This window comes from Anarhichas minor, unplaced genomic scaffold (assembly GCF_050575085.1).
Source record: "Anarhichas minor isolate MPS153535 unplaced genomic scaffold, ASM5057508v1 ptg000033l, whole genome shotgun sequence".
NCBI classification, from domain to species: domain Eukaryota; kingdom Metazoa; phylum Chordata; class Actinopteri; order Perciformes; family Anarhichadidae; genus Anarhichas; species Anarhichas minor.
This window is the reverse complement of record NW_027466479.1, coordinates 15,161,340-15,178,445: the sequence shown is the minus strand read 5'-3', so window position 1 is coordinate 15,178,445 and position 17,106 is coordinate 15,161,340. Positions and strand designations below refer to the sequence as shown.

Genomic DNA, 17,106 nt, shown 5'->3' with positions numbered 1-17,106 from the left:
TGTTGAATGTCTGGTCATAATGTACGTGATTATTTCTATTCATCATTGTCAACTGGGAAAAACAGGATTTGTGTGGGACATTGGAGGGTTATTATGAAGTACCGTTTGAAATGTGTTTTTTTCCATGGACCTAAAGAGTCAAGCTTATACAATTTGCACATTTAGTCAGAATGAGGCTCTGAAGTTGATCTTTACAGTATTTCAGTAAGTTCACATTGTAATAATTGGCTTATTAATCACCATTAATATATAATCAACTATAATTAAAGATACATTGTGCTTTCCACTTTGACAATATATCTAGATAAATAGCGGCATACAAAAAAATCCCCAGTGGAGGTGAACACTCATTGCGAGCCAATAACATTGAATTGGACTAATTCGATTAGATCAAATCAAATCATATCCAGTTATAAAAGTCAAGAATGCAGCTCTTTACAAGATGTGAAGTTTAATTTACCAACAGGAAATAAATTAGCCTCCCAAGCTAATTTTTTTGTAGCTACATTCCCCCTAATCTCCTCCTGAATGAAACAGTCATGGATTATAATATTATAATTATATGATCATACTATAATATTGCAATATTCAATTTCAAATACTTTTTTTTTTTTTTTTTTTTGCGAGCCAGGTATAAAGAAAGAAACGGAGAGAGACAATGAATATGAGAGACTGACATCATCGTATGATGGAAGAGTTTGCTTTCCCTTTCCCTAATTTTAAAGTATCTTATTTATTTAGTTTGAATTTCATCTTCATCACGGTGATTTGTCACACTGTAAGATATACTGTACTATTAATCATTTTGGGTTTAGGGAAGACTGATTCTGTATATTTTGTATGTTCAGGCCATGTAAATACGAGCAGACACTGTGTTTACGATAGATTTTTGCACTGTGAAATACTCTGACAGCTATTTTTGTTATGTTCTTGTCATTTATTTTGGCTTGTGTTGATCTCCTTCTCCCTCTCAGCTCGGGCCTGCATCATCTCAAAGCTGATAAAAATAAAATTGCATTTTGTAAAACCAAATTGATTAGTGTGTTTTTAAAAAAAGAATATTTAGCAGAAGAATACAGACATAAAAGACTCTTTGGTGTCACTCTTTATTTTCTGAGCACAGAGCGACATGTGTTTGCAGAATAAAAAACATGAAAGAATTGAGATGAAAATGGACAATTTGCACCACTTCTTTGATGATAAAAGGTACTTTTCGATTTGTTGTTTTAAAATGATCTAATAAGATTATGGACTCTAACGTAAAAAGAAGAAAAAATAGTTTTTTACAACCACCACGACACAAACTTGGTTTTCAAGCATTTCTGCAGCAGCATTTTCCTCGCCAAGACTATTCTTGTCAATGTTTCAGGGTTGAGAGATTTTGTATAATGAGTGTGCAGGGAAAACAAAGGAATTCTTAATCCATTTGGGTGTCTTTGTTATCCCTCGGTCTTGGCAATGTCATACAGCCCCTTTTAATTCTAGAGGTTCAGCTCAATTCACATACCAGCACCAGATGTGTGGAACAAGAGAGAATCGACTGACACAGTTCGTCTCAAAGATGGATGGCCGCTTTTATCCTGACAAATGAAGGTTGTTATCACACTAACAAGGCAGAGTTTTCCTCTTTATGTCAATATTTTTTTAGCTTTTCTATAGGCAGCTATAATATGCAATTTCAGGCTCTGCTGAATGCTAGTGGTACAGCCAAGTGAAGGAGACGTACTGCCCTCCTGCATATTCACAGCCCTTCTGAGCCCATGATATTATAATAAAATGATGAAAAAGTTAGATGTGTACTTCTTAGGGTTAGGGTTAGGGTTAGATATTGTCCCCTGACAACTGCATAACGCCAAATCCATCAAAAGGAATCTTTAAATGAAAATATTCAATGCAAAGTCTGAAATTGGATGCAAACTGTATTGCGTACGAAGGCAGAGATTGAGGAATTATGCAATAACGAAGATGCAATGAGGGTGAAATCTCCATATTTGCCATAAATCCTCCTGTTATGGGCTTCTCCTCAGCAGATTCAATGGAACAGCAGAGCAGAAAGTTAGAGGAAGGAGCCGTAAATTGCATTGAACAGCCTCCATCTTGAGAGCATGTTTTCCTGGGAAACTTCAGGAAAATGTCATGGCTTTTTCAGGCATTTGGGAAAGTTCCCTGACAGCGACAATCTCACAGGACACCGGACGAATCCAAGAATGTGTCATGTGTGCTCAGGAATCGGCTGTGAAAGTGAACTCGTGCTTGGTTTTACTCACTAGAGTTAAAACAGGAGATGACAGTGGTCCAAATATGCATCTATGTGTTAAACACTCCTAAGGGGAGTGTATTTCAGCTGTCGCAGACAGAAATCCGTTACAACTCAGCCTCACTCACTGCAGAAGGCACAAGGACAATGGAGTAAGGACACATTTTGGTTACGCACAAAGCCTCTGTTGTAAGTTGTCCAGGTGTGTTTTTTTTTTTTAAATAAGCCCGTAGTGGGTTTCTATACCTCACCTGCACATATATACTATTTCTATTTACCTTTTTTCTGTCCGACCTTTCCATGAAAATGTGCATTTGCCTGCATGTGGTATAGCCAGCTTTAGTATTTTGAGCATTACGTGAGAGGAAGGAACCCCTACTGTGTTCAGTGCGGCTGTCTTAAAGAAAATAAATCAAACCATCAAAATCTCCTCTCTCTCAGGGACTAATCTGCAGCATCGTCTCTGTCTGCTCATGAGAGATATAGGACTCTTGAGTCGTGATGGGATTTAACAGCAGTGGCTGCATTCAGGCATTGAAAATTGCAACTTTTGCATCGGGGCGGAGCACTGCACGAAAGGAAGGACGTGGAGGAAATATGACAATTTCACAGCAGAAAAATTCAGTTTTTACATTCAAAATATAATGATAAGTACATCAGCCCCAGAAGTATTAACTGATTAATATCAGAGACCAACATGTCGTCCGTGCTGTGTTTTCAACGTGACGCAATCTTAGCGCTATTCCACATTTTAAAGGGCAAGTCAAATTATTCACAAACCCCAGAACAATCAAGGTTTTTATTGAATTTTTTAATTGCACTCGATGGTGTTTGCAGCTTCAGGAAATTAGCATCCCACCGGAAGTCTATACGTAGTGAGGAGTAGAGATTACTTAATGAAATAACTCAATGCAACACTCGTAAATTATCATTTTGAAATGAGCCTTGTGTTTTCAAACCCTTTGATGTATTATTGGAAGACAATGCTCTCTGCGTGATTATTATCAAGGCCCTCTTGATTTAATCCCTTTGATATTTACATAAGTGCTGAAACAATGCCCTAAGGCCTAAGCAGATCACAGATCCACTTGTGACAATATCTACTGGCACATTCATCTTAGTATCATATTTTTTTATCTAAGCAGGGAAATGAAAGACCCGAGGCGTTGTGGTGGCCATGATCTGTAGAGTTGAAGAAATGAGAAATTAGAGATATTCATGCATGTTCTTATAACCTTCGAGGGGTGAAGGATTGATCCGTGTGCTGATGGCTGCTGCACATTGTGCCACTCGTATGCAGCTTCTGACCCCACTTGAGTGATGTAGTCTAAAAAAAGAAAAAACAGTGAAGAAACCAGTGAACATCTGCTCAATCACAGTAGAAAGCCTAACACAACCTGATGGTGGGGAGTAGATCTAAGAACACAGAATGATGGGCTTCTTTTCTTGTTTGTTCTAAAAGCAGAGGTGAGCCTGTCAGTCTGCCCATCAGGGCTTACAATAAGTCTGAGAGACGATAACCGTCGCAGTCGTGTCTCACTAATAGCCCTTGTTCCCTAATTGTGCACTAATGCGATTTGTGAGGCAAATTATTAATTATCAGGGCCCTTGATAGAGTACATGCTGTGGCGGTGGAGAAGCTTTCCATGAAGCAATTTATTTTTGCCCATCCTTCGTTGAAACTCACATCTTGCTCGAAAGCGTTACCGTGTTTCTGTGTAGGTTAGTTTCAGCACTCCTCCATATGTACATATGCAATTCTTCACAATGTCAAAATATTTACTCACACAATGCAATTTTCTAGATTTTGGGGAGGCAGAGCACATCATTTTTTTTTTTTACATTTTTATATTTTTGCTTGGCAGTGTAGAGCAAATTAACATGTTTATTCCTCTGACATTGCTCAAAGTCTGGTCCATCCATATTTCTCTCTATCCTCAAATGGTCTTAAAATGCAGGAGGTTTTCCTCAGTCATGTGGAACGCATCAGTGTAAACATTCAGTCTACGTTTACACGAACCAGGAGTACAGCTTTTTTTATGATTTTGTTAGGAGTTCATAAAGTGAGTTTTTCAAGGATTGAAAACAATTTGATGTAAAATCAAATTGAAGGACATTGTTAACTTTAATCCTCCTGTTGAGCGTAACCAAAAAGGTAATTTGCCTCTTACACCCTGTTGTCAACCACATTCAATCAAAATAGGGCTGATTGAAGCACATTATTATACAATAGGGTGTAACATTGATCCACACTGAATATATGCTCTGGGAAGCTTCACTAAGCTGTTTCAGTCAACCTACAAAAATCTCTCATCCCATGTGGCTAAAATACAAGCATCCATAACCCTTGAGCCACAGATTTCAACATCTACTCAGTAATACGGATATTCACCAGTGTTGTAATTCTTTGACACACGGAGCTTAAAGCGACACAGGCAAAAACCAAAGTGCTTAAAGTTAAGGGACCACGGAGCCTCGTTAAACGTCGGGTTAGCGGCCAACATTTCCCTTCCATCCATAAGCTGTGAGCTCGGATTTTCCACGGTGCTCAAAAGCGTTTTATGAGGGGTCCCACCACAGCGGGAGAAGCACTGACTTATTACAGTTTTATTACCCCTACAGTGTGAACTCAAGTGAGGGTTTGAAGAGATACAGCTTTTAGAGGCATGTGGAAATAAGAGACAGATTGCCTCAGAGGTAGAGGAAATAAATTAACTCAAGCAGAACTGAATAGATATGGATCAAAGAAAAGCAAGAGTCTTTGAAAAAGTTAGATAAGGGATTTCAGCATGAATTCAAATGCTAAAATACCTAATTCAAAAGTTCAGGTCAAGCTCATATTGAATCTTCAATTATCCATCAACCTGCACCTTCAAAACGTGCAAATAACATGTTAATCAGCAAAATATCTCCCTTTTACTTCTTGTTATTTTGTTCTGGGGTGCTGATAATGCTAAGCTAAGCTAATCCCCTGCTGGCTGTAGCTTTATCAGTCAGAAATACTGGGGTAAAATTAGTTTAGTTGCTCTATTTTAGAATTAAATAAAAGTGTATATATATATATATATATATATATATATAGAGTTATAAGACACATTTAAATAATTATGGACACATTTGTGAATTGCACAACAATATAAAATGAATATGTAAAAAATGAATTAGAAAATAAATAAGTAGAAATATGTATACTACAATATTCAACAATAGTGTAAGTATTATCAATGCTGTAAGATGGGATCTTTAAATTTAGTGCACAGATCTTCTATCTAACTCTTAAGTAAGAAAGCAAATACCATATGTCTTTAACTGTTCATTATGAGGGCTACATAATGTCTATTATTACAGTGGCCAATAACTCTTGCAACGTACATTTGGAATGGGAGTATTCTATCGAGATAGACTTGAAAAAGTCTGAACCCACATTCGTGTGAACACGCTCTCTTCTCATTTAAAAAAAATGCATTAAACATACAGTATACCCAGACGTGTGTGATATGTTCTATTGCTAATAAATACATCCACGTGCGTGTTTTAGGCGCCAATAGATCCTCTAATTGCTTCAACATAAACAGCCCACGCACTCGGCTACTTCAAGGCACTTTATGTACTCCGGCTATAAGTCACACACTTAAAAGGAAGTGTGTGTTTTCCCCCTCAGCAGGTTAGGAGGGGACAGCTAGCCACAGATACGGCATTGTTTACTGTCATTCAAACCTGCCTGGGGCGCCCTAGCCGGTACACACACATCACCACATCACCTATAGCAAGCTTAAATCGAGCCCAGATAGCACCAATCTGTCTCACTCCAAAGGTGTTAAAATGTCTGCCGTAGTGGTAGATTAACGTCAGCGAGGGCCATGCACACGAGCAACAACACACACAACCATGACAATCGAAACGTAGACATGCTAGACCAGAGCAGCCCGAGCACGGAGACAGGACTCAGACCGGGACAAAGTTGAGCAGGATCAGATTACCCGCATGTATTTATGAGATCCTTCTCTTGGGTTTTGCCTAAATAGTGTGATTGGTTGTGTGCATACAAGCCAATTCGCTCACACGACGCTGACAAATACGCAAGGCTGCAAATACTTTAATAATTGGGGAGAAATTCAAGCACATGCACAAGACAGATGCATAATGCATCCGCTTTAGTGAGTTCACGAAGCAAACCTCAAGTTAATCCTGCAGTTAATTTGAATATGTAAATAATACTGGCTGAGGCCCAAGTGGGATTGGACGGTGTGATTTATCCGAAGTAGGTCTCTGTCTGCAGTTTTCTATCATCCACGGAGTATAAAAGCTGTCAGAGCTCAGTTAGCCAGCACCATCTGTGTGTCTGCTTATAAGACTCATTCTCTGAGCACACATCTAAACCCTCAGGATTGCCAACATCATGATCAATAATGGCCAATCACGGATGGCACAAGAGGGAAATCAAGAGGGCTGTCGGTCATCTTGTTCAAAGTTGCTTCAAGGCACATGTCAACAGACTGAACTCAGAAAGACTGTATGTGTCTTCCGGAGTGCTGCTGGGTGGGTGTTTCCAATATAACCTTTCCATACATGTTTAATAAAGGATGAATATGGTTTATTGCGTCTTGGATCTCACCATACTTTCATCCTTGGCATTTGGAACTGCATTTAAACCTTTAAAGTCAACATAGATGATCATTTCTAGTGGTGAGGATTATTGGAAACTCTGTACATCTGCAGCTTCTGTACAATCTAGAAGGTTGTATTTATCTAGAGACAATTATATTAAGGAATCAAGCATTTCCAGCAAATATGGATGCAGTTGGATGTGGCTGAAAAGGCTTTGCTTTTTGAGGGAGCTCTCAAGGAATCCGAGCAGCAACGAGATTTCCGACGGGAGAACTAATCCCGCCTCAGTAAACACACATGAAAAGCTTGTTTTTCTTTTGCCCCATCAGACTTCATAGTAGCAATGTCGCCCTGTTCCCGGATCTCTGCCTCATGACTTTGGTGACACTGATGTTTTCTGAGCCCATAGAAATGATGGCCATAACTACGAAGATATTAGTAATGATTAACTGGAATTATCTTTAACGTCCGTTCTTTAACCCATGCTATGAGAAAGGCACACTGCAGGGGAATAGACACATTAGCGTTCACTGTGGTGTGTGCACCATACAGCATATATTACATGTTATATACTTGAGTTATAGAACATATTACTCGTATATATTTTGTATTTCTATATCTCTCTCCCTCTCAATCTCTTCAACACACACACTTACACACTGTCAGTATGGAAGCGAAGCAAAGACGGTGTGTAATTGCTGTTAAAAGAAAAGCTTTCACGGTATGAGGTTAGCTCTGGACCTGTTAAACCTTCATTTGCCGTCGCCTTCAGTCTGAATTCCCTGATGTGCAGGCCATGACTTGCCTCGGAGTAATGAGAAACGGGGAAATCCAGGAGGAGCATGCCGGGCCTTATGATAACCCAATGATTGAAATGGAAGGTACAGTGTACAGATTGTATTACTAAAAGCAATGCGAAGGAGCCTTTGACAAATTGGTGGGTGAAATATTGGTCTATATGGTAAAAGTGGCTGTGAAATGCATTTTTCCACAGAAGACAGAGAATGCAAGCAGGTCTACTGTCCCTTCTATGATGAATCGCTTTCATTATTTTACCGTCAAGTAAATATGAAAATACTGTAATCAATTCTGGGTCACTGTTTCGAGGCTCTCTTGTCAGCATAGTGTAAAAGTGAAGAAGTGGCATCTTTCATGTAATGTGATAATGTTTGATTTTTTCTTTATTGCACTGGAAGTTGTAGACATTAATTTCCAACCATTTCAGCCATCAAGCAAAAGAGACAGAATCGAATCAAGTCCAACATTAGTGACCTTCTGCAGTGGCATCACAGTTTATTGTGCTCCATTCTGTCTACGAGTGTTATCTAAAGGGCAAAAATGGGATTCCAGTATGTAGATCAGAATTCTTGTTGCATCTTTGACTCTGAGCTCAGGATCAATAAGGACAATGTTAATGTCATTTAAACGTGCAGTAATGGTGAGTCTGTGTGTTTCAACCTTCAGGTCAAACATGTTTCTTAGTCACAAAGAGCGGATTGTTTGTCTGCATTATGATGAATATGGTCAACCCTGCAGATTGTTAATATTGACCCATACTGTGTATAAATGTATCCTCACAATACAATACAACGCTGCCCTTTTATTATACTTTAAGTCAACAATACATTGGAATACACACGACACTCGTCAGAAATATTTGCATATTTTGAACCCTTGAATAAACTGCAAACACGATTAGATTTGTGAGACACTGTAGCGGATGGAATACAAAGACTCTCTCCTTTGTTATCCGTCTCACTACTCAATAGTCATCACGGTTTGCAGTGTTGTGAAAGAGAGGACACAAGAGGGTGGGACCCATGAAATTACGTTCATGGCTCTCTTATCAGGCATAGTGGATGTGAGTCATTTGCTATTAGGAAATAATGCCAATGCAAGAATATTAAAATCAAATAAATATTCTGCGTTTTGAAATGCGGCCTCAGGACACCGATGTTTAAAGTTCAAAGTTTAAAGTGCAACGCCATAAAGAAATGGGCATCAAGGATCATTTGTTGTTGTTGTGCACCCTAAACAGGTCGCCAGAGTATTGCAGGGCTGACACATACAAACAGACCTACGGGGGACAGAGTCGTCCTGTCTTATTTCATTTTCGTGTACAGAGCTGCCCTGAAATACCTATCCATAAAACTTCCCTATTTTATTTGCTGATACTTTAATTGACAGCAAATTACCTTGAACTTTGAATTGACAGCCCCGTGCCTCTGCGGTACTAAGGAGCCCTAATGTTTCTTGAAAGGTTTTCTGGCCCTGCTCATGTCTTTACACTCAAGCACAGCTAGTCAAGCAACAAATTAGCAGCGACTGGTGGAACACGATTCTCAGAGGGCGGCCGTGAAAGTTCATGCAGCGGAGTCTGACATCCAATTAGCTGCTTCAATCCGTAATACCAGTCAATAGGAAGGGAAATACTGGCATTATGTCCATTAAATAGTGAAAAATAACTATTTTTATTGAATGGATTGGATTTGAATGAATAAATTACCCCTCTCATGCATTCTGCAAGTTATCTAAAACTATTTCCGGACACTAAAGAGCCCATATTTGCAATTGGCCCGATGTAATTCTATTTTGGGCTATAGCAAGCAGAACCATTTTATTAGCATCCCCAATTTGCCCAGTGCAATAAATGGCATTCTCGTTTTTGAACCACAAACCATTAAGACTTTCTCGGCTCAATAAGGTTTGTGTGGTGACGGGGCTGAATCAATAAGAGTGCTTTTAGAAAACGCTCTGTGAATACACCGGGCTGTCATTATGAGAGAGCGAATGATCTGAGCACATAGGTCCCTAGCTACAGTTTTCGATTTTCTGCTCTTACAGAGTGAGACACCGAAATTAAAAGGTGTGTGTGTGTGTGTGTGTGTGTGTGTGTGTGTGTGTGTGTGTGTGTGTGTGTGTGTGTTTACCCGGATATCTCCTGAGATGAACCCTCTTTCTTTTCCTCTCTTCTTTGTCAGATATGCGACAGCTGACCAGACAAAGGGGTATATGAAGCTATTTAGCATTTTATTTAATTTTTACTCTAATTATTTCCATGTTACAGTAAGAGAAAAAAAAAAACGAGAATAAAACTAAGAATAAAGAATAAACGAGCCAGGTACAGATAATGTCTATGGAGACCTAATACCTTTGAGCAGAGGTGGGGAGAGTTCTAGAATATTTCTCTAAATACTGTAAAATGCACTTCAATATAAGTAAAAAGTAAATGTGCTCGGAGTAAACGTTACTGCATTACATGTTGGTGGTGGTGGTGAGGGGCATACACTACTGTTAAGTGGAACAAAATCAGCAACAATACCAAACAACACTTTGCAGCCTGTTTATCAACTAAATAAACTCCAGAATGGAGACAAAACTCAGACACTTGTCGATCGATTATAAAGTTTCGGGAGGTTTTTAATCCGGTATTTTAAAGCTCAATCTTTTAAAGAGAAGTGATTATCAAAGACGGTCCTATGCCTGAGAAAATATAAAACCTTTTGTCATAGATGACGACCGTTGTAACAAAATAAAGCAGCTTTCACTGAACATTCCAAAGAACTCATGATCTAAACTCATCCGTTCATCTTCTACTCAAGTATCAACCTTCTCTTTCATGTACAACCAGCACATCTCATCAGCATCTCCTCTTGTTGCCACAATTACTTTTACCCTCTGCCCCTCCACTGTCGCATCTTGTCTTGTCAATCATCATGCAAAGTAAACATTACTAATAGGCGCCAACAGCAATTGTTCTCCATTACATGTGTATAAGTAGACATGAATGAAGTCTTTGTGAATGCATGTCAGACAGTGCAGGAACAGAGGCCATGTAGGTCAGTGTTTGCGATTTCTATGAACTAGGCTCATGACATTTTGGCAGAGGGGCAAAAACACAGGGGCAAAGAGCGCCTGGTCTTTTATCTGAAAGGGTAACTGGGCCACGGCATCGCAGGAGGGGTACAATCCAGCTGGGCACCCAAATGAGTCGGGCAAGGACGGCGAGAGCAGCGGTGAAGGTTCGAGGGCGGGAGGGTGAAGAAAGCTCTGCAAGAAAAAGCGGCACACAAGGTTCAAATAGTAAAATACTGCCACACTAACTGTGAAAACCTGAAACTAAAGGTCAGACTAGATCCACACAGGAGCCCGGATGTGGACTCATCTTAAGATGTTTGATTCGTTTTGTCCAGGTTTATCTGATGATAAAAAAAATAGTACATGACAAATTAGGTTATTTTGCTCTTTCCCTAAATGTGAAGTTGTCTATATGTAAAGTAGCCAGTAGGCCAAGTCACCTGTGTGATTACACACACACAGCACACGTGTGGATGGTAGTCCACTTGAGGAAGAATAGCTTCAGCTTGATCACATAGTTGGTAGAAAAGGTCGTATTATACAAAACAGTGAGTCATCAAAGTCCTTCGCAGCTCTTTCAGCTCAACCTGATCAGCAGGCCCCTCCCTTAAAGGGAGGCAGAGGGCTTGAAGCCACATGAATTAATCTGACAGCGTCCGGCTCCTGGCTGAGATAAGCATCATTAGGACGGACAGCAGCGCTGCTGGAAGGCAACACTCATATTCTGATAAACAGATATTTTAAAGTTTGGATATGATTTATAGATTATGCAGTTTATGAATGGCACATGTAAGAATAACAGAGTCCATTGTTAGTGTGTTTTATTATGTCAGAATAATTTTTTTGCTTCAACCTACAGTTCTAACACCGATTACTGATTTTCACTCTAGTGTACTTGACCCTTTACATAATTTGACAATGTTTAAATATTTCTATCAGCTTCAGTTGATAAGTTACAACATACTGGGAGGTGATAAATGACAAAATACACTTCCAGCGAATATCATATAAAAACCCAAACAAGACACAAAGCAAGAAATAAATACAGACATTGTTCCAAACATTCACATTTACAGTATTTTTCTTGGAATAGTTGCAATCATAATTTGAAGCCATATCAAAAACTGTTACCCCCCCCCCCCTTGACAGGAAATCAATCACAGTTAAACTACTAACTCATGATAAATCACATAATCAGTATCTGACCGCACAAACCCACGAAACAGCTTTCACTGCTCATCAAGAAGGCCGGAGACTGAATTCAAAGATAAGCTCTTTCACAAAGACTTTCACAAAGTGCTCCTCGGATACGACGAATGCAGCTAGTGCAGATATATACTCTATATCAACGCTCATTACAGCAATTTATATTATTTTCAGAATCATCATTATATTAGATTTACGTAATTCATGGACGAAACAAACAAGCGGAGCATCCAATCAGGCACAACAAATACCCTGAAGTGAAACAATACACAGCAAACATATGGGCTGCTGGAGGAGGAACTAATGAATGATTAAAGTGAACAATAACCCTGATTTACTGCATCTCCATTGGGGGGGGGGGGGACATTCAATCAAGCTTTAAATTAGATAGTGGAGGTTTATTACTACTACAGACTCTTATTGGATCTTTACTTTGGATGTATTTACCACAAAACTTTACGGAACTATCAAATTTAGCAACTCAGAAATCACTTGTTATCTCAAGATCATTGGTTGTATCAGATGTTGAGCACACCTGGTGAAAACAGATGGAGTGCTTCACTTCACATTAACACGGTTAGATCCTGTTTTTGTAGAAGTTTTTATCAGAAACTCAAGATCCTTATGGTCATGGAGGAGATTGAAAAGGTTGTGGTTGCGGACGATTTGCAGGAAAACTTGAGCGGTTAAATGAAAATGTAAGGGCATGCTTTATGGTACATCTACTGTAAGCATAGAGCAACTGCACCATGCTCGAGAGTGAACGTGTTAGTCTTGTGTTGTGACCCCATAAGGGCTGTATACTAAGCGATAACTAGCATCTGGCTAACATTTGAGCTTTGCTGCATGTATGTGCTGTACAGCTTGTTGAACACACCGCAACATTTGCGCTGTGAACAGAATATGAAAACATTCGACGCTGAGCTCCACTGTGGGAGTTCTTCGGTTGGAGTGTCCGTCTGTGTGGCTGGTGGATACGTTCAGGGTCCGCTCATCGAACTATCTCTTGGGTCTGTCAATGTCATCGATGGCCGCCAGGAGTTTCTGGCGAGCCTTCTTGTTTATATGTGAACCCAGACAAACGTTCACCAAGTTGGCGAGCTGCTTCATGGAGTACTCCTGCACAAAGTCAAAAAACGTGAGTCAGCAAAACATGCCGTTAGCATGAGGCTACTAGCGACATGCAGGGGTTAACTACTTAAAGGAACAGTGTGTTGCATTTTGGAGGATCCATTTGCAGAAATGGAATATAATATAAATAAGTTTTCTGTCGTCTCACCCTGTGATTCTTGATGAACTGCTCCATGTCATTCTCAGTAAGGTAATAGGCCTTGATGTAGGTCTCAACGAACTCTTTATCAGGAATGGGTCGCAGGTCGGTCAGCTTCTCCAGCTTCATGAGGAACTGTTGGAAGTCCAGCTGCATCAGGGCCCGGCCCTCGTTGCTGCATTTCTTCACATTAGCATAGCTGGAGGACAAAACAGCAGAGGAGAGAGAGGAGGAGATTAGCATTGCTCAAAGTATTCAGGTGGCGGTAGGCAATGACTGGAAAGCAAGTGCATTCTGTGCCATTTTTCTTTTGATTCATGAAAGTCATCACAGGTGTTGGTCCTATGTGTCCTTTTCACCTTTTTCTACCCATAATGCACTACCTTGCTAGCCACCCAAATTTGTCACTAAACTTGTCTGTGTCTGTATAGCGAGGAGAAAGTCACGAGGCAACTGTTCCCTACTGTGAATTTATTATGTATTAAAAAATGTCTGGAAGATGTGTTTCAGCTCGTCAGCTGCCAATTTCTATCACCATTTCATTCAAAAGGAAAATACTGTCAAAGCTTCAGCAGCGAAGTAGACAAAGAAACGTGTCGTAATTTAAGTTACGGGAGCAGTCGGAATCCATTAAAGTTTTTAAAAGTGTAAAAAAAAAAAAAAAAGAGTTGAGAGGCGTGAATGTACTTAATATTTCAGTAAAAGTGCTGTTTGTATGAGGAATAATGAAATCTGCATGTCACACATGTAATAGAGCAGTCGACCGAGACTTTTGGGGGTTTTTAAATGCTTCAATTTTATGCACAACACCTTGTTTGTGTGACATTTGTTTGTTTCATTTCATATTGTTTGTCTTTGCATGTGTTGGATTCTATCAGGGTTTTTGGTTTTCTTCTTTCATCTTGTTTCGTGACTATTTGGACAAGCAGGTTATACGCATGTGTGTGACAGAATCAACTCAAACTCAAATAAAAGGTTAAAAGTAATCCCAAGTAGATCATTCTAACACATTTTAAGACTAGTAAATGCAGTGTGTACGTACTGAAAGGCTTACATGAGTCCTTATGTCCGTGTCTGCATGTGTCTTATATTAAATATGAAGTCAGGTTGTTCTGTGCCATGTCAGTAAAAGTGTGTGTGTGGGCTCGAGTACACATGTATTTCAGTGTGTGTGTGTGTGTGTGTGTGTTGCAGGTGTTTGGCAGAGGGGGACTGTTGGCAGGTCAGTGTCAGTGACATTAGTACATTAACACACCACACGGACAGGTCTGCTCTGTCTCACACTTTTTTGCGTTTCTCTTTTCTGTTTCCATTTCCTGCCTCACCCTCTCTCTCTTTCTCTCTCTCTCATCACCTCTCGCTGTCATCCTCGCTCTCGCTCTCTCTCACTCTTCTGCTTCTCAGGCCTAACAGAGTTTGCCGCCGAGTGTTTGAGCTTCGGCTCAGAATGCTAACGGAGCCATTTCTGCGAGTCTAAGGTAAGACGAGCGCTGGACAGAGAAATTGAATAACAGGCTGAGCGAATCGGAGTGGAAACAAACAAATATGAATACTTCTCCTTAGTGTGCCAGAGGAGTGGGAGATACACGTGTGTGTAGAAAGAATATACTGGTAGAATCAAACAGACGGTTTGCTGAGCATCGCAGTCGTAATGGGCCATTTGCTCATTGGAAAGGGTTTAAAAGTTCTCTTATGCAATGTTGAATAAAAGTGCTCAGCAAACGTGCTGAGAGGTAAACATGTTCCCTGTTCTCAGTGGGTGAGGGCAAACCCTCCACCTCCAATGTTCTCTCTTCTTCTTTAAACACTTTGCCAGCAAGGGAGAAAGTGGTGAAATGCATTACATGGGATGTGTCGAGAGCATTTTACGGTTTGTGTGAGTGGCCTGTGTCATGCAATTCCCCGATGCAGAGATGTCTGACTGGCACAGAGGAGTTTTGCCAGCACGAGGACTGAAAATGGCAGCAGGAACTTAGAGTGGTTTTCTTTTGGGGATTACTCCAAAGGAACCTGGTAACAGAGTCTGCAGGTCTCTTATGTACTGTAGGTAATTTCCCCTGGTCTTCATGGTGCTCGACTACATGCTTTGGAAATATTTTGTTTTTTCTTTTTTCAATTTATGATGTGCAGATGTTGAAAGCGAGGGATAAACAAAGACAGACATAAAGAAGAGGGAAAAATTCCACTTCTCCTCGATCACTATCGCTGCAATGCGATGACTCACAAATGCTGTTTGGTTCAGTGTACTAGCGTAGGGACTCTAACCTGTAACCGGAGAGTAAAGAGATGTTTGAAAGCAAACATAACAACACATGACAATTGACTTACAATGTCCCACGGTTGAGAGAAATAAACCACTGTTGAGGTTGAGCGATCTTTGCATGTGAAAAGGCTGTTATTTGTGTGGTGATTGATGCACATTTAGAGCTTTATTAAAACTTACTTCAATTGTTTTTCCCAGATAAATAGACAACCTAGTACATTGTACACTTCAAGTGTCAAACTGCTTTTCTGAGACACTGACACGGACGGAAAATATGAAACTGTGTTTTTCTACAGAAGTTAAAACAATAATTCATAGTGACCAAAATAAAAATAAAAAGCTTTGGCTGCAACTTCACCAGAATGATGCCAGACTGCAGAAACATCCCGTTGATGCTTGAAGAGGTGTTTTATGACGTCCTTACCCTTCTACTAGAGTCCTGTTGGCCAGGCGGATGCAGTGCTCCCACAGCACGTTGGACACAGGCAGCGGGATGCGCACATGTCTGGAAACGTCCTGCAACCGCTGGTTAAATTGCTCAAACTCCTGGAAAGGTAGAGGAGAAAATAGATAAAAACACGTTATGAGCTTGTGCAAGGTATATTAAATAAACACAAACCTATGTACTGTACAAGGCATTTATTAGCGACTGGAAGTCATGAACAAAATAAAAGTCCTGATGAACTCTCTCTCAGCTACTCTGTGTTCCTGGATGACATCCAACAGCAGCTCCCCAAACCGACCTCAGAGAAGCGTTATGAAACTACCTCATGCTGTGCATTGCACATCATTATTTACAGACTGTGAATAATAAACTGCATTAGTGGCTTGATTAATCTCTTTCCATAAGTAAAGACGTTTTTTACTTTAAATAGTGCTATAAGTGCATCAAATCAATCAAGGATGAATCGTATGTCCCCAGCCTACAGGACGTCTGCGTTATTGTACAGCTGCTCTGCTTTCACTGAGCAAATCTAATTATTTTGCCGTCTGAACTGATGAACACAACATCTGAAGAACTGAGCAGATCGGGACAGGAAGTATGAAACCACCAAGCCACAAATCATGCGTTTAAAAAAAGAATAATTTGTGCGCTGCTGAGCACTGTAGCTGGGTTTAGAAACATCTCAACCGGACTCGTTCATTAACTTTCTGATGTGCATGCAGGCTCTTACAGTCAGGTCTTAGGGCTCTTTTAATTCATATCTTGTAATGCAGTCATTCACAAAAACTGGGTTGGGACCCACACGTGGGGTTGCAGGAGATTTTATTACGGTCACCAAATAAATTTGTGGAATTTATTCCACATTCTTTAATTTAACATTTATATCTGCAGGACACTTTTGGAGTCACATGAAGGGTATTTAACACGTGTGTTTATCTCTTTGAAATGGCTGTTTGTGAAAACAGCTCTATTACACACCTGCGATTACATTTAAGATGTTTTTGTCACATCTCCGCGGCACGTTATCTCATCCTTTCTTGTTACAGAAAAACATTTTCATGGCCAAGCACATAAAAAGGATACCAGCCATGAGGGTATTGTTACAACAGCCCTCCAAAAGGTTCTTTCTTTTATGTTCCGACACAAAGAAACAAGTGAAACGTCTCAGAGGAAGGTGCAGGCTGCAGGACACAAAGATG

At 40.0% G+C, this 17,106-nt stretch overlaps 1 protein-coding gene across 2 annotated transcripts in view; it reads right to left on the bottom strand.

The window, feature by feature from the left end:
• Positions 1-11,529: 11,529 nt before the first annotated feature.
• Positions 11,530-17,106, bottom strand: part of vps50 (VPS50 subunit of EARP/GARPII complex) — an 84,858-nt gene continuing 79,281 nt past the window's right edge. For both annotated transcript variants that reach the window (XM_076106419.1, XM_076106420.1), the window contains 3 exons: positions 15,887-16,008; positions 13,209-13,398; positions 11,530-13,048 (listed from right to left, as the gene is read on the bottom strand). In XM_076106419.1, coding sequence (XP_075962534.1) covers positions 12,929-13,048; positions 13,209-13,398; positions 15,887-16,008 — 432 coding nt within the window. In that variant the 3' untranslated portion in view covers positions 11,530-12,928. The remainder of the gene's footprint in view (positions 13,049-13,208; positions 13,399-15,886; positions 16,009-17,106) is intronic.